Here is a 17,249-nt window from a genome sequence, read left to right as displayed (position 1 = left end):
AAACTTAAAAACATAGACATGGATTATTTGATGTTGAATTTTTTTCAAACATGTTGAATCCTAAAAAACTGGGGTCCACATACTCATTTTATTCACCTTGATTACTTTTGTTCAATTATATTATAGCAAATTAATTTTTTCTTTTTAATTTTTTTTATATCAAAAGTTATGATTTTTTCTGTTCTACAAAAAGAAATTAGTTTCATATGTTTTGGATATATATAAAAAATCCCCTTTATCATAAGTTTAAGCAAATACATGAAATGATAAATAGAATAAAAAAAATAAGAAAGAAAAAATGAAGTGGAATAAAGAGAGCATGAGGTGGCATGTTAAAGTTGAAAAATAGGGTATTGAAAAAACCTAACCAATGTCTAACGTCGTCAAGTGGTACAATTTTTTTAATGCAAAAGAGTTTGACTAACTACAGCACTATGTTAGGGTCGACAAAAAAGAGTGACCAAATAGTATACATGCCCAGGGACCAAAACACGATCTATCAATTGTTTTTTTTGTATGGACCTGGTAACCCAGGCCGAAGCCCAGACCAATATTACCAGGCCGAAGCCCAGACCAATATTAAGAGGTCCGGGTCATCGGTAACAAGCACGTCTACTGGTTGCTTTACGTAGGAAACACAGACGAATTACTGAACAGATAGAAAAAGAAAAGAAAATGTTGTCGAAAAATAAGACAATAGAGAACACAAACTCGGACAAAATCGGCATTAAGACACCTTCGAAAGTATAAAAAGCTTATCTCTCATATAGGTTCTAGACTTCACTCACTAACACAAGTTTCATAAAGAAGCGTTACAGAATCAAACAGCACACTAGTTTTGGAGAGACAGACTAGTAGGTGACGTTGTTGGGCAAGTTTCTGATAACGTTGCTCTTCATTCCCAGCTTAACACGACTCCTAGCTCCTCTCTTGTTCATCTCTCTCATCACCTTCATCCTCACTATATCCTCCTTCGACTGCACCGTTGCCAAACCCATGCTCTTGTACCTGCTCATTGTTTTAACATATCCATCCAAATCAGATTCTTCTGCAAAGAGAGAGTAAAAAGAGATGATCTCTTATGGGGTCTCAAAGACAAACCTCATGGCTAGAGAGTTGACGACGTGTTTCTGAGAAGATGGGGGTGGCTTCTGCTTGTAGTAACGCATGAACTCTCGAGACCCAAGAGTCCTGGACGTTACTTTGTTCTCCCCTCTCTTGGTAATCACAAGCTCAGACCCACCAAAAAGCTCTACTGTATTCACTGTTTCCCCAGCTACAACCATCTGGTTCTCGCTGCCTTCATTAGCGTAACTATACAAACACACACGTTCAATTATAAACAATTGTTGAAGTAAGATAATACTAAACAAAGGAAGAGTAAAGACCTGCTGCTGTAGTCATAGAACTCTTCTAGCTCTGCATCTTCTTCGTCACCACCATCACCGTAATGCACTTTGCAGTGACTCTTGGCTTCCATATGCTTCCGAACAGCTTCCAAACTGCTGAAAGGATGGCACAGTTCATTGCAGTACAGACAAATGAAGTCCCTCTTCACCTTCAGACCAACGTAGGTTAGAAACCCTTTAGGATCCTTGAGGTACTCGATATCAGGAATGAAGAACCCATGGAACTTATGCATATGAACCATGCACTTCTCTATCGTCTTATGCTTCTTATCACACATCAAACAACAACTCGGATCCAACTCAAACTCGTTATCCTCATCATCCTCATCCATATCTTCTTCACCAGACCCATCCTCCTCATCCTCATCCATATCTTCTTCTTCACCCTCTAAATCCTCGTCAGAATCAACCTCAACCCACTCATCCTCACTCTCTTCACTCTCTTCTTCCTCGATCAAACCCTTTAGCTGAGGATTGACCTTCTTCTCAACACGGCGAGGAGGAGGAGGAGGAAGCTGCTTAATGATGGCTTTATCCTCCTCTCCGTTGCTTGAAGAAGCCACCTTGAGAACGTGGCTCTTTGACTTGAGATGCTGCTCGTGAGCTTTGGAGCTCCTGTAAGATTTATTACAGACTCCACAGGTGTAAAGCAGAGGTGCTTCGTTTGATTTGACCTTCGCCTGAGCGATAGCAGCTTGTCTGGCTTCAAACAAAGCTTCTGTCACTCCAGGAACACCAGCGATCTAAACATTTTCCGACAACAACAACAACAACAACATCATAAGAACATGTAAAGTGTTTTTTTCTTCTTCGTTTCTTTGATCATTTAATTACAGAACCATAAGCATATATAAAACCTAACGAGACTGACCTTGCGTTTGAGATTGTAACGGTGCCACTCGGACTTGTAGTGGAGCTTCTGGTCAGAGTCGTCTTCGAAGTCCTTGTTACACGAGTTACATGCTAAGCCTGACATCTCTCTCTATCAGAGTTTTGCTGCTCTGAGGGTTAGCGATGAGATATTTTGATTTGGCGGCGACGGCTCTCGTACATATAGGTCGGTCGAGGGAAGAAGGTTAAAGAAACGACGATAATATGTGTTTGCGTTCCCGGAATATGTATTATGGGTCGGGTCAAGATTAGATATTAATATTTGGCCCAAATTAAAGTTCAATGGGCTATTTATTCCAGGCCCGTTTCTTATTTATGGCCCTTTTTGTTTTATTTTTTTCAACTCAGGTTTGTTTATCGAAGTGAAATATTTTACCAAACAAATTTACTACTAATACAAAAAAAAAAGACAATCCATAAAAAAGTTCAAAAGATGATGTGAAAATCTCATTACCACGCATTTAAAACTATTACATGGTAGAAAATAACAACAACATGAAAATAATTAGTATGTGGATCAAAAATGTTTCTTCCAATTGATTAATACTGCCACATAAACTAGCATAATATAAACTTTCTGAAGTAAAGACTCAAAAGAAAACATAAAACCCACTCTGGATACTTTTTGTTCTTTGTGACATCAGAACCAGATTGGTTGTTAGGTTGAGCGGCTAGATACTCACTCTCCCAAGTACAACATTGCCAAAAGGACAATAATATTCACTTTACAAAACTGATTTTTAAGAAAATTAACATGAATTCCTTTTTCTGAAGTATGATCTTCAATTGGTAAAACTAAGAAAATGACCTGTCTTCTAGTATTTCTTATTTAATGTGACAAATAACTTATCACCTTCTCACCTCAATTTTCTATTTTAATCCATACATTAAATTTGTAGTTTCTGTTATGTATTGTTTTTGAAGAATGAAAAGTGGAATGGACTCATTTGTGGTAGACAGTGGCACCAGCCATACCATCCTAAAAGACAAACGATACTTCATAAACCTGATTAATAAAACAGCCGACATCACAACCATAGCTGGTACAGCTAATCTAATCGAAGGCTGCGGCCAAGCATGCATTTTATTGCCTAATGGTACACATCTAGAGATAGATGATGCATTGTACTCACCTAGCTCTAATAGGAGCTTGTTAAGTTTCAAAGACATAAGACTCAATGGTTTTCATGTTGAAACCAAGGGTGAAGGAAATAAAGAATTTCTTCAGATTTATAATATCACCCAAGGCAATAAAAGAGTCCTTGAGACTATACCAGCATGTGGGACTGGACTTTACTATGTTAAAACTAGTCTGGTTGAGGCTAATGCCGTGATGAACAAAGAACTCAAAGAAGAGTTCACTCTTTGGCATGACAGGTTGGGTCACCCCGGATCAGTGATGATGAGAAAAATCATAACAAATTCAAATGGCCACAATTGGAAAAATAAAAGAGTTATTCCTAAATACCTCACATGTGAAGCATGTTCACAAGGGAAATTAATCACTAGGCCATCACCAGCCAAAGTGAATAAGGAAATGATAAATTTTCTGGAAAGAATACAAGTTGATATTTGTGGACCGATACACCCACCCTGTGGGACTTTCAGATATTTTATGGTCTTAATTGATGCATCTACAAGATGGTCACACGTTTGTCTCTTATCAACTCGTAATCTAGCACTTGCGAGGTTGCTAGCTCAGATCATAAGACTTAAAGCACACTTTCCAGATTTTCCTTTAAAGACTATACGTCTTGACAATGCTAGTGAATTCACTTCCCAAGCTTTTAATGACTACTGTATGTCCATGGGGGTAAGTGTGGAACATTCTGTAGCACATGTCCATACTCAGAACGGTCTGGCTGAATCTTTTATAAAAAGAATTCAGTGGATTGCCCGACCACTCTTAATGAATACCAAACTCCCAATATCAGCTTGGGGACATGCTGTGCTACATGCAGCCGAATTAATTAGACTCAGGCCATCAAGTGAGCATAAATACTCGCCATCCCAACTAATTACGGGTTATGAGCCAGATATTTCCCATCTAAGAGTTTTTGGATGTGCAGTCCAAGTGCCTATAGCACCACCACAGAGAACAAAGATGGGACCTCAAAGGAGGATGAGAGTATATGTTGGATACGATTCCCCTACTATTATTAAATACCTAGAGCCAACAACTGGTGATTTGTTTAAGGCCAGGTTTGCGGATTGTCATTTTGATGAATCTAAGTATCCAGCATTAGGGGGATATTTTGGTAAGCTGGAAAAAGATATAAAATGGAATCAAACATCCTTAACATGGCAGGATCCTCGGACTAGAGATTGTGATCTAGAAGTCCAGAAAATAATACATTTGCAAGAGCTAGCTAATAAATTGCCAGATTCCTTTGCTGACCCAAATAGAGTAACCAAGTCATATATACCAGCTGCCAATGCACCAATAAGACTTGACGTCCATGAGGGACATAATCAAGCTGCTACTACGTCTAAACCACAATTAAAACGTGGTAGACCATCTGGTTCCAAAGACAAAGAAGTTCGGAAAAGAAAAGGTGCAAAGAAATCCGAATCTTTTGAAACCCTAGACATGGAAAAGGGAACTCATGTACCATCAAAAGAAACTTGGGACGCCAAGGATCAAGGTACTGAGGTTCCTGACAATAATGAGATCTCAATAAATTATGTCATGTCTGGAAGGGAATGGAACAGAAAATATGTCGACATGGATGATATATTTGCATACAATGTAGCACTTGAATTGATGGAAAATGAGGATCTAGAACCCACATCTATATATGAATGCATGCAACGACCAGATTGGTTAAAATGGAAAGAAGCCATTAATGTGGAGTTAGAATCACTGAAAAAGAGAGGTGTATTTGGACTGATCATCCGGACACCCCATGATATAAAACCAGTGGGATACAAATGGGTTTTTGTGAGAAAAAGAAATGAGAAAGGTGAAGTTGTGAGATACAAAGCACGACTTGTTGCACAAGGATTCTCACAAAGACCAGGAATAGATTATGAGGAAACTTATTCCCCTTTGGTGGATGCTACGACCTTGAGATTTTTAATAAGTCTGGCTATAAGAGAAGGTCTAGATATGCGGTTAATGGATGTTGTAACTGCCTACTTGTATGGTCCACTGGATAATGAGATATACATGAAAATTCCAGATGGTATTGAAATGAAAAACAAAGAGAGTTCTCGAGAACAACATTGTATCAAATTGAACAAGTCTCTTTATGGATTAAAGCAATCAGGTCGAATGTGGTATAATAGACTATCTGAGTATCTCCTGAAAGAAGGATACAAAAACGACCAGGTCTGCCCATGTATTTTCATAAAGAAGTTCAATAAGGGTTTTGTAATCATTGCAGTATATGTAGATGATTTAAATATCCTAGGAACATCTGGAGAAATTTCCCAAACTGTTGAATATCTCAAGAAAGAATTCGAGATGAAAGATCTCGGGAAAACAAAGTTTTGTTTGGGTTTACAATTTGAGTATGTAAAAGATGGAATCCTTGTGCATCAAGAAACATATACAGAAAAGATACTCAAGAAATTTAATATGGACAAATCTCACCCATTAAACAGTCCCATGGTCGTGAGAAGCCTTGGTCCGGACACGGATCCATTTGGTCCAAAGAGGGACGATGAAGAGATCCTTGGTCCAGAGGTGCCATATCTCAGTGCCATAGGAGCTCTGATGTACTTAGCTGGCCATACACGACCAGACATCAGTTTTGCTGTGAACTTACTATCTAGGTTCAGCTCATGTCCGACCCAAAGGCACTGGAATGGGATAAAACATGTACTTCGTTATCTACAAGGAACGAAGGATTTGGGTCTTATGTTTACTAACCAATCTAAGGAAGGTTTAGTTGGTTTTGCTGATGCAGGTTACCTATCTGACCCACATTTCGGTAGATCTCAGACTGGATATATTTTTACACATGGAAGGACAGCAATATCTTGGCGGTCCATGAAACAGACCATGGCGGCTACTTCCTCAAATCATGCAGAAATATTGGCGATGCATGAAGCTAGTCGAGAGTGTATGGTTGAGATCCATGACACAGCACATCAGTACCACCTGTGGTATAACCAAAGGAAAGGATCCACCTACCGTCCTATACGAAGATAACACAACCTGCATTGCTCAGCTTAAAGATGGATACATCAAAGGAGACCGGACGAAGCACATTCTACCAAAGTTCTTCTTTACCCACGAGCTCCAGAAGGCAGGAGAGATCCAAGTGTTACAAGTCAGTTCAAGTGAGAATTCAGCCGATCTCTTCACCAAGTCCTTAGCCACATCAGTGTTCAAGAAGCTCGTGCACAAAATAGGCATGCGTCGACTGAAGGATCTTCAGTGATGCATTCATCAGGGGGAGTTCATGTGTTGTACTCTTTTTCCTTATCCACGGTTTTGTCCCACTGGGTTTTCCTGGAAAGGTTTTAATGAGGCAACATTAAAAGCATGAATGAACCCTGAACCAGAATGAGTCGATCAAGGGGGAGTGTTATGTATTGATTTGGTGATCGACATATTTATTGATGTTTATCTTATATCCCTATTACTTAGGATAACAAACAATTTGTGTCTATCATGAATATGATCGACAATATATATATGGTTCTAGGTCAATGAATAAAACACAAGCTTTTACCGTCTCGTATCGAATAGTTTCGAAGTTTCATAAAATAAATATCCATACATTCAACAGAATAACTAAATGTACGGAATAACCAAATTTAAAATCGGAGAACATTATCAATTGCGAGATTAGTTATAAACATAACTTTTGATATGGCCCTAAAAATGAATTCATATATAAATATTACTGTATGTTTATATAAATATTCACAATTTTTTAAAATAGCATACAATGCTTATTTTTATAACACAAATTGTTACATCATTTTCGTCGTTAATACAACCAACTCTTTTTTGGTTGGTTGCTAGTTTCTAATATCCTTTTCCTCGAACTGAAATAGTTTATAATATTGATTCTGAAATTAGTCAAATATAAACTTTATAAACTGAAGTTTTTTATAATATGCATATTTTTCTGCATACGAACTTATTACTATTTTGATGATCAGTTACTTTAGATTTTAGAATCAGCACTTACATATCCTTTTACCTGAATTTTTACAATTCATTCCTAATATATCACAAAATAATATAGTAGTTAGAAATATCAAATAAAATATATTATTGTATTTGAATATATATATATATATATATATATATATATATATATATATATATCACTCAAAATCCTATTAGTAAAATCGAATGATTAAAAGGATATCAATATATGAAGTGATAACTCATTTTATTTTCTATTGCATCAATATTATTTATCAAACCTTTTGTTAATAACTGTATTAACCACACATGAAATATATTAAGAGCAGTTTCATTTCTATTTTACTTTTCATTCTAAAAGAGAAGTAAAAGTGCTACGACCTGCTCTATTTCTCAATCTATAATAAAATAAAAAATAAATTTACTTAATAAATAAAATTATTTTTCTTATTTTTTATTTATCATTTTATTTTTCATTGTAGAGTAACATTGAAGTTTAGACCAAATTTTATCGTAGAATTACTATTTTTTAGAAAAAATAGATTATCCATTAAATTTAAAATGTGATTTTTTACATAGGAAAAAAACTAAAAATGTTTTAATAGTAAAATTTATTTTTTAAACATAAAAACAATTTGGATATAAACAAGATTTTGATATTATTCAATAAAATACATAAAATATGTATTTTTCTTTATTTTATATATTAATATATCAGAAATATATTCAACAAACAGATATATATATATATATATTATTTTAAATTGGGTATATTATATTATATATTAATATTTATAATCAGCCAATCAAGGCTTAATATAAATGATGAAAAAGAACACGTTTGCTGAAAGAGGGTAAGAAAAAAAGGAAGGAAAAAAAGAAATTAAGACAGAAAAAGGAAAACTGAGTAAGCAAGCAGAGATCAAAGCTTCGAACACATTCAAATCCCACGGGGGCAAATAATAGAAGCGAAGATCAATCCTCCCAAGATTCTGGGGCTTCATAGAATTGAATCAATACATATACGGAGTTTCGTGCAACGAATCATTAGGTTGGTTGGTTGGTTGGAAGTTACTTGTTGTTCTGTTTTATGTCTGAAATTCTTCTGGTCAAATCTTATTGAACACTTGTTTTTCTTGCTTACAAGCTTTACACTCGCCCCTCATTGCCTCTTTTTCTTGTCCAATTCGAATTTCTTTCTTCTTTTTTTTTGGTTTACCCAATTCGTGTCTATTTCCTCTGTTTACCAAAGCTTAGATCTTTTCATAACTTCATCACTGATCTCAATTTAATCTTTTACTAAGATTTTACAATAATGTTGGGTCTTTCTTTGCTGGTGCAGTTCTCGTGAAGTTTGGCAAGAGGCCTCGTTGCAGTGTTTCTTCCTCGAGAGGGAAAGGATTTGGTGACACCCAAAAATCTAGGGTTTTTTTAAAGGAGATGAGATTTAGGTTTGGGACTTATAAGGGGAAAGCTTAAAATTCAAATCAATATTTGCATCTCTGGAAGGAGTTAAGTTTTTGTGTGTGTGTGAAGGGAAATAGAAGCTGAGAGAGTGCGTTTGTGTGTGGCACTCTCCATTGTTCTCTTTTTGGTTTTGGTTGTAGTCTATCATCATGCAACGTTCTCAAGATGAGAGGAGGATTCATCTTGGTGAACTGAAAGCTCATATTGTGAAGAAAATTGGTGTTGAAAGATCTAAAAAGTATTTTTATTACTTGAGTAGGTTCCTGTGTCGGAAGCTTACAAAGAGGGAGTTTGATAAGTCATGTTTCAGGCTGTTAGGGAGGGAGAATCTCTCCCTACACAACCATTTGATCCGTTCCATCTTGAGAAACGCAACTGTCTCCGAGTCCCCACCTCCGGTTCAGAGCAGAGGAGATGGATCTTTAGTAGTCCCTAACCATAATAATGATCATCCTGTTTGGTCCAACGGGGTTTTGCCCATCTCTCCACGGAAAGTTAGGTCTGGAACGCGCGACAGGGAGATGAGAGATAGTCCGCTAGGGTCTAATGGACATATGTTGCAACATCCAGTTTGTAGAGAAGACAACAGAGACAGTAGTGTCCCTATAGAAAACGGGTTTGATCAGCAAATATCAGCTGTGAGAGATAAGGATGGTGAAAGTCAAGTAAATATATCAGTGAGTAATAGTCCTCTGGTTGCACCTCTAGGGATACGGTTTTGTTCAGCTAGCGTCGGCGGTGGTGGGACCCGTAGAGCGGTTCCTGTACGTTCAACCGTAATGAGTTGCTACGACGACAGTGGTCGATTAGTAGCAGACAGAGAGATGGTGAGGAAAAGGATGGAGAGTATAGCAGTAGCACATGGTCTCGAAGGGGTTACGATGGAGTGTGCTAGTACGTTGAATACCATGTTGGATGTGTATCTCAAGAAGCTGATCAGGTCTTGCACTGATTTTAGCACGTGGTCTCAGAACGGAGGAGCTTCTGACAGAACACAAGATCATCATCATCACTCTGTGTCTCTGCTTGATTTTAGAACCGCCATGGAGTTAAATCCACAACAGCTTGGAGAAAACTGGCCAACTCTCCGAGAGAGAATTTCCCTGCGGTCTTTCGAGGAACAAGACTTGGAGGTTTGAAAGAAAATCTTGGACAATGCGTCCAAGAAGAGGAAAGAGAGTGCAAGTTATGATCCTGCCTGCAGCAGCAGAGTCAGAGCAGGTTAGCAAAAGTTATTTTTATAATGCAACTTTGACAATCCGTTTTTGTTCTCTCATTCAATGGAAAGTTTTTCTTTTATTGAAGAGTCCAAAATGAATTTGCCTCGTTCCTTTGCTTTTCTACTGGTCACTGTGTCCTGTATATTGCGTGTGCCTTGCAAGTTCTTATGTACATGGAGACTTGATCCTTGGGTACATGGAAAGTAGTATTTGAACAGAAACAATTAAGATTAATTCAAGCAGTGAAAATTGTAGAAAATGGGTTGAGATCTTTTGCTTTGTCCTGTTGACGGTGCTCACTTGTGTTGTGTTACATATGTCACGAGGTTAATAATTGATACTATGTTAGTTAGAAGTTACATAGGTTTGTGCTATAAGGAAATGTTGAATGTTAAAAAAGATATCATCGTACGCAGAAGAACTCTTCACAGGAGTCATCTTCTGGCTAGTCTCCCTCTCGTTGGAATGAGACTTGTTACAATGCATGTTTGACTAGTGAACCGGGCACTTTTTTTTTCTGGTGAGTTCTTCTTTAACATTACTGCATCTTTTTTGTATATCTGCCACCATGAATAAGCTTCTCAATTTGCTTAAGTTGTTATTATATATACCGAAATCCCCTGGAAGATTACATACATAATACTTGCATGCGTTTCTCTGCACCCAGACATTTTATTAATTACTTTGCTTTTCTCTTTACAGAAATTAAAACAACAGAAGAAAAATCAAATCAGCATTTCACTTAAGATGAAGAAGAAGAAGATGGCACAGCACCGATTCTTCATCTTCAAACATACTGTGCAGTGTAACCTCCCAACTTTACCTTCTTGTATACAGAGATGGATTGGCTTTTATACATTTTTTTGTTGCTAAATTAGTCAAGACTTTCCTAACTTAGCCAGCTTCTCTTCATTAATAGGCTCTCGATTTGACTCTTATCGTTATGGTCTGTGGGATAGTATTATATAGGCTGCAAATGCAATGAGACTCGTAACCTAAGGGTGTCACCTGATGAAGAAATGTTTGTGTTCAGGACCTTCAGGTACTTTGATAGATAACTCTTCTTAAATGAGCGGCTAGTTCCTATGCCGTGATCATCAGTCAAAAGGAGAAGACATTCAGGCATGCAGATATACTATCCTCGATATGTTATAACTCGGGTGGGTTATAGAACTTTTCTCAAGACCTTTCAATATGAAGTAATAATGGATGAGCCTCATACAGGATGTTGTATTTTTATACATGTGAATATGTGATGTGAGACTGCGTCCATGATAAGCTGTTCTTGCGGAGGCCCTTGTTAGATGTACTATCTCTCTCCTTTTAAGTGTTAAAATCATTCAGTTTTCTTTTATTTTGAGTATATGTCAATGGGACTTGGTACATATGGGTTGGTTGGAAATATAAAGTGTGCACCAAGGCTTTGTATATATATCTTCTCAATCTCTAAGTTAGCAGTTAGCTTGTAGAATATGGTGTCTTAGGCTTCAATGTATATGACCCTTAAATGCAGAACACTGATGGTGGCGACTATGCCCAAACCCAGATGAGACTCATTCCTTTTTGTTCAACAATTTTAGCAAATTAATAGTTGCATAAGATGAAAAATAGACACCCATTGTTAATTTGTGTGTTTGGTACAAATTAAATTAGGAGGCTATGAAATTTTATGAGTTTTAATACTAGAATTAAAGCAAAGTAATTTCATTAAAAATTATACTTTTTGCAAACAAAATTATTACGGAGATCAGTACAGAAAAAAAAAAAGAGAATTGAAAGAAACCCTAATTGAGACAATTAAAGAATGCCCTAATTAGACTTGCAAGACACGGGTCATTACTCGAAACCTTTTCCTAACTTCTTCAAAGCTTCACTGGGTTCGTTGGTTAAAGGGTTTGTGGACTGGCGACAGAGAGGGCAAGAGTCATGTCGATCCAACCAATGGGTCAAGCAATCTTCATGAAACATATGCACGCATCCAGGCGGTTGGCATAGGGCTTGTTCCGACTCTTCGGACATCTCCTCTAGACAAATCGCACAAGATCCTTCTACTTTCGCTGTCGTCCAAGGAGCAGAACTAAAAGGCGCCACGAAGTACTCTTTCTTGGTAAATTTGAGGAATACCGTGATCAACAAGGGTCCTTGTGGCAAGTCTTTCCGTTGGGATTCGAGAACAATCTGGTCGGTGACAAGTCGGGACAAGACAGGGTCGTTGAAGCGTTTCTTGATTTGTTGATGAACGGTGGTTGGTTCAAAGTCTTTGAGCCTGAGAAGGGATAGCATGTCGGGAAAAGAAGAAGAATCTAGGTAAGTGCCGAGACTCGTGATGTTACCATCATCACTCTCGTCTACGAGAAATTCTTGGATCTCCCGACGTTGACTGATGAAGACAGAGTTTAATAACCCTAAGGACAGACCTTGAGGCGTTACCTGTGAACTGATCTCTACATTGAGTGCTCTTGTTTCCATCTTCTTCCTTGAAGTTGAAAACACACAACAAAAAGTCGGAGATGAGTCGTTAGAAATTGTGTCGTAACAGAGAGAGAGAGAGAGAGAGATCAGAGTGCTGTGAAAGAAGAAAAGTGTGTTGGTGAATGAATGAATGAATAGGTGATGGATTAATGTTTGTATTTATAGAGAAAAGTCCGTTACATTAAACGCGTCAACGCCAATCTTCACTTTCCTTTTTTCTTTACCTCTCTTATTATTTCCTTTTCGTTGGAGAATCTTTAACGGTCATTTAATTTAGTTTTGTATATCCTTTTTCCAGTTCATTATTTCCTTTTCTTGATTTTACCGGTTAGGATGACCGGTGTTTCAACCGAATAAATAAATGTTTTTTTTTTAAGTGACAAAAAAAAAAAAGAATTAACATTTTTTAAGTGAGAGACTAGTAGTTTCTATACCGTCACTATCCAAGGAGAAGATTGCTTTGAAGTGCTTATGTATTTTGTGACTCTTGTTGCTAGTTTCTGCGTCTTTTATTATGTTTTTGCTTGATTCCTTCTCTGTTTTGTAATCAAAATCTGACATAGTTACCACCTTGCTAGGCAATCAAAGGATACTACACGAGTAATAGCTTCGATTTCTAGACCAGAGACTAAGGTTTTACCAGGAATTTTCATTTTCAGTTTGTTTCCCCCACTCATTTATGAAGACTTTTCAGGGGAGAAGCTTCTTGCTTTAGGTATGAGTATATTTATGATTGTGTTTTTTTTACCTGTTTGCTTTTGAAATGTTTGATCGGAATAGGTTTGTTAGATAAGCTATGGAATCTGTGAAATATCAAACTAAGTTTCACATCGAATAATTAGATAAAAAGTGTCTAATATATAAAGAGATGTCCAACTCTAATTAGTACGAGGCCTTTTGGGAATGAGTCCCATAAACAAATCCATGCGGGTTTGCTATTAAAATCCAAAGTGGACAATATCGTACTAATCCGATAAATAGAGTTGGACATGGGCTTTCACAATCCCAACAATTGGTATTAGAGCGGTTGACGAGAAATCTGCAAGGAGACCTAAATACCTTCGAGTGATGAATGGTATATCCTATGAGTTAGGAATGAGAGGTGTGTGTGGCAGAGATCAAATCAGAAGATTCTGGAAATCAATTGTGGGACACGAGATGAATATGATCTTTAGTTTGAGGGAAAAAATGTGAAATATCAAACTAAGTCCCACATCGAATAATTAGATAAGAAGTGTCTAATATATAAATAGATGTCCAACTCTAATTAGTACGAGGCCTTTTGGGAATGAGTCCCAGAAAGACATAAACAAATCCATGCGGGCTTGCTAATAAGGCTCAAAGTGGACAATATCGTACTAATCCGATAAATAGAGTTGGACATGGGCTTTCACAATCCCAACATAATCATCTTGATTTTTCAAAGTCTCAAAGATTGATTTGTTTTTTTTGCAGACCTCTGCAACGAGGTGAATTTTCACTACATTGAGCGTATACACTTCTATTCACAGACCTCTGATTCTGAATCACAGGTAAAGGAAAATGGTACATAGGAAAAGTACTAATTTCATAAAAAACTACTGCATTACATTGTTGGCAGCAAAAAAAAAATTGATATTACCAGGTCGATACATAATAAACCAATGAGAAACTCTGATTAACCTATACGCCAAAGATCAATCAAATCATAAACACAAGTGATTTAAACCCTAAACAAACTATGACAAACAGATTAACAAAATCATTACAAAATCATTACACGCGTTGCTTGTACACTTATTTCAACCTTGACTGATTTTGTTTCCATCTTTGAAACTCAACAACACAAAAGAGAGTCGTAAGAGAGAAATAGATTGCGTCGCAACAGAGAGAGAGACTGCGTTGTGAAATAAGAGAATTGAGATGGAATGTTGTTGGTGATTGATGTTTGTATTTATAAAGAAAATAAACGAGACTGTAAAATTTAACGGGTAAATGACAATATCCACTTTCCTTCTTTTTTACCTCCCCTATGTCCTTTTCTTGATTTCTTATAATGGTCATTTAATCTAACGCATAAACATTTAACCTCTCTTATTTCATTTTCTTGATTTTTTTAACGGTAATTCAATGGGTTTATTTGTGTAATAACTAAATACATAAAAATTAGTTTTCTAGAGAGAGAGAGTAGAGAGATAGGAAAAGAAAGAAAGAGAGAGGATGTTTTTGGCTACTTGACAATTTTTTTTGTGGTCATAGAGTGCAATTTTTGTTCAATTTAATGATGTATATCCTTTTCTCGATTGTACCGGTTACGACGTGAGTGACCCAACCAGTGGTTTAAACAAATTAATTTTTGTGTATTGTTACTCGGTTAATCTTTTTTTATGGTTTCAGGTCTAAATGATGATAGTAGAGGAACAAGAAATATCTCACCAAGTATTTCATCTTTACATGTAGATTTTGAAGTTTTAATATATATGATGGAAAACAGAGTGCATGAAAATTCTACAACATTCAAATATAATTTTCAAACTGTATTCAATTAGTGAAAATAATATCTATAGATAGCTTTCATATTACACATATATGAATTCGAAAGTGTCTTTTTCTAAAACTTGTAATTCAATTTATACAAAAAGAAAAAACATATAATTCTAAAAAAGGTAAAGAAAATTTAGAGTGATAAATATCTGGAGAATAAAGTTTAAATATATTTTTTCCTATAAATTTAGATCTGAATTATAAAATTATTTTACTGTTTTTTTGTCAGAAAATTATTTTACTGTTTTTATTACATTTTAGTTGTTATTTTCTAAGTTTACTAAATATTATGCCTATTAAAACATTTTATTTGATATGATATATCTTTGTAAGAATATGTATATTATTTATAGAATATTATTTAGTTCAATTTAATCCAATCAAATCCAATCAAATCCAATTGAACTGGTTCAAATCTGGTCGAACCATAATGATCCATAACCTAAAATATTTCCGGTTCGCTAGCCGGTCTAATTTTAGAAACACTGATATTAGTTAGCCAAACCACACATCTCTCCTACTTTCTGATTTCACTATATAAAGACAAGCATGGGCTCACCTAAGTTTACTATATTCACACATATTTTATGTTGCAACATCTCAGTCTTTTTGGACAACAATTTTCATTAAAACCTTGAACATTCAGACTACAATAGAATAGAGAGTTTCTCAGATCTCTACAAACATAAAACACTACAACATAGAAGAAAGCTAGAACTCTAAGGATGACAGTGAATTCAGAGCAAGACTCGAAAGCGTCAGAAATAAGTTTCACAACATAGCCACACTTGAAACTTAATCACTTTTCTGCACCTCTAAACATCGTCGAAACGACATTCAATGCATCTTCAGGTCCCAAATGGACTTCTACACATAATAGCAAAACATTTGTAGATATGGATAAACCTCCATTTAAAGTTTGGAGGAAAAATTGAGCTCGAGAGAGTTTAGGGTGAACTGTGTTTGTTCATATTTTGTTTGTTGCAACATCTCACATTCTTGAAAGAAAGAACAAAATAATATTTCTCAAATTGCTAATCCGAAAACTAAAGGTAAGAAATAAAGCAGACCAAACCCAAATATAGAGGTAACAACAACAAAGACAAGTTTAAATTTAGCCAAACACACAATCTTAGAAAATGTCTCACCACCATTAATATTGAGCTCCTCCATATGTTTGTATATATATACACAACCAGGTCCTTTTATGACAAAACTCAGGCTGATGTTTAGCTTTTACTATAGAAAATTAAGGGTAATATCTAAATATAAACATCCAAAATGGGTCTCAAGGCCTCTTTTTCTCTTCTCTTTCTCACCATCTTACTCGGTGTATCATCCATTGTATCAGCGGTTAACATAAACAGAGCACTCGAGAAACACCCTGAATTCAGCACCATGACGGAACTGTTCAACAAGACCAAGCTCACACCAATTATCAACAAACGTCAGACAGTCACCTTGTTGGCTCTAAGCAACGATGCTATCGGTTCCATCTCTGGTCGACCCGAGGACGAGCTCAAGAACATTCTAATGAACCATGTGGTTCTTGACTTCTACGATGGGCTCAAGCTCAAGGCTATTAAGGACAAGAGCACAATGCTCACCACACTTTACCAATCCACCGGTTTAGGACAACAACAAAACGGTTTCCTGAGGTGCAGCAAAACTAACGGAAAGATTTACTTCGGGTCGGCTGTGAAAGGCGCTCCTCAAACTGCTGAGTACATCACGACCGTGTTCCGTAACCCATTCAATCTCTCTATAGTCCAGATAAGCATGCCCATTGTGGCACCTGGACTCGGGGATCCGGTTAAGGTTCCTCCACCGCCACCCATGTCTTCATCACCGGCTCCATCTCCCAAAGAGGCTGCAGACACTCCAGCTCCTGGACCAGCTGAGGAAGAGGTTTACGCAGATTCTCCTCCCGGTGCAGCTCCAGAAACATCACCTGCATCATCTCCGGAAACCGCACCTGCATCAGCTCCATCAGAAGATGGTTCTCCTGCTCCAGCTCCAGAAAAATCCGGTAAGAAGAAGATGTCAGCAGCTGATGAGGTTGAACCACCTACGTCTGCTTCAAACACCGGTTTGAGCTTTGGTGCAATCCTCGTTCTCAGTTTTGTGGTTAGCTTTGCTGGGTTCTAAGATGTTTTAGGA

At 36.7% G+C, this 17,249-nt stretch overlaps 5 protein-coding genes across 6 annotated transcripts; 3 read left to right on the top strand and 2 right to left on the bottom strand.

Moving 5' to 3' along the window:
- Positions 1 to 646: 646 nt before the first annotated feature.
- Positions 647 to 2,524, bottom strand: LOC108848301 (cytoplasmic 60S subunit biogenesis factor REI1 homolog 2). Its single transcript, XM_018621624.2, has 4 exons — positions 2,281 to 2,524; positions 1,389 to 2,152; positions 1,102 to 1,314; positions 647 to 1,008 (listed from the first exon to the last, which is right to left on the bottom strand). Exons 1-4 carry the CDS (start codon positions 2,383 to 2,385, stop codon positions 852 to 854), a joined length of 1,239 nt encoding a protein of 412 aa, XP_018477126.1. The 5' UTR covers positions 2,386 to 2,524; the 3' UTR covers positions 647 to 851.
- Positions 2,525 to 6,349: 3,825 nt separating this feature from the next.
- On the top strand, positions 6,350 to 6,688 carry LOC130511321 (uncharacterized). Its single transcript, XM_057008249.1, has one exon. The coding sequence runs from the start codon at positions 6,350 to 6,352 to the stop codon at positions 6,686 to 6,688; it is 339 nt and encodes a 112-aa protein (XP_056864229.1).
- Positions 6,689 to 8,272: 1,584 nt separating this feature from the next.
- LOC108849700 (uncharacterized) lies at positions 8,273 to 11,526 on the top strand. 2 transcript variants are annotated; one of them, XM_018623293.2, is made up of 5 exons: positions 8,273 to 8,458; positions 8,750 to 10,095; positions 10,514 to 10,614; positions 10,797 to 10,899; positions 11,128 to 11,526. In XM_018623293.2, exon 2 carries the CDS (start codon positions 9,024 to 9,026, stop codon positions 10,011 to 10,013), a length of 990 nt encoding a protein of 329 aa, XP_018478795.2. In that variant the 5' UTR covers positions 8,273 to 8,458; positions 8,750 to 9,023; the 3' UTR covers positions 10,014 to 10,095; positions 10,514 to 10,614; positions 10,797 to 10,899; positions 11,128 to 11,526. The 2 variants fall into 2 exon arrangements, with proteins under 2 accessions (XP_018478795.2, XP_018478792.2); XM_018623290.2 differs by having other exon boundaries at positions 10,511 to 10,614.
- Positions 11,527 to 11,782: 256 nt separating this feature from the next.
- On the bottom strand, positions 11,783 to 12,681 carry LOC108852910 (RING-H2 finger protein ATL67-like). Its single transcript, XM_018626385.2, has one exon. It carries the CDS (start codon positions 12,561 to 12,563, stop codon positions 11,931 to 11,933), a length of 633 nt encoding a protein of 210 aa, XP_018481887.1. The 5' UTR covers positions 12,564 to 12,681; the 3' UTR covers positions 11,783 to 11,930.
- Positions 12,682 to 16,370: 3,689 nt separating this feature from the next.
- Positions 16,371 to 17,237, top strand: LOC108848540 (fasciclin-like arabinogalactan protein 3). The gene has a single exon (XM_018621930.2). It carries the CDS (start codon positions 16,371 to 16,373, stop codon positions 17,235 to 17,237), a length of 867 nt encoding a protein of 288 aa, XP_018477432.1.
- Positions 17,238 to 17,249: the final 12 nt, after the last annotated feature.

The sequence above is a fragment of the Raphanus sativus genome, chromosome 4 (genome assembly GCF_000801105.2).
Source record: "Raphanus sativus cultivar WK10039 chromosome 4, ASM80110v3, whole genome shotgun sequence".
NCBI lineage: Eukaryota > Viridiplantae > Streptophyta > Magnoliopsida > Brassicales > Brassicaceae > Raphanus > Raphanus sativus.
Note: the sequence above shows the minus strand (reverse complement) of the source record. Positions and strands in the feature narration are given on the sequence as shown.

Coding starts and splice junctions, on each gene's coding strand:
- LOC108849700 (XM_018623293.2), top strand. CDS start 9,024: ATGCAACGTTCTCAAGATGAGAGGAGGATTCATCTTGGTGAACTGAAA.
- LOC108848301 (XM_018621624.2), bottom strand. CDS start 2,385: ATGTCAGGCTTAGCATGTAACTCGTGTAACAAGGACTTCGAAGACGAC. Junction 2,153..2,280: donor GTTACAATCTCAAACGCAAG/GTCAGTCTCGTT, acceptor GAAAATGTTTAG/ATCGCTGGTGTTCCTGGAGT. Junction 1,315..1,388: donor TTCTATGACTACAGCAGCAG/GTCTTTACTCTT, acceptor GTGTTTGTATAG/TTACGCTAATGAAGGCAGCG.
- LOC130511321 (XM_057008249.1), top strand. CDS start 6,350: ATGAAGCTAGTCGAGAGTGTATGGTTGAGATCCATGACACAGCACATC.
- LOC108852910 (XM_018626385.2), bottom strand. CDS start 12,563: ATGGAAACAAGAGCACTCAATGTAGAGATCAGTTCACAGGTAACGCCT.
- LOC108848540 (XM_018621930.2), top strand. CDS start 16,371: ATGGGTCTCAAGGCCTCTTTTTCTCTTCTCTTTCTCACCATCTTACTC.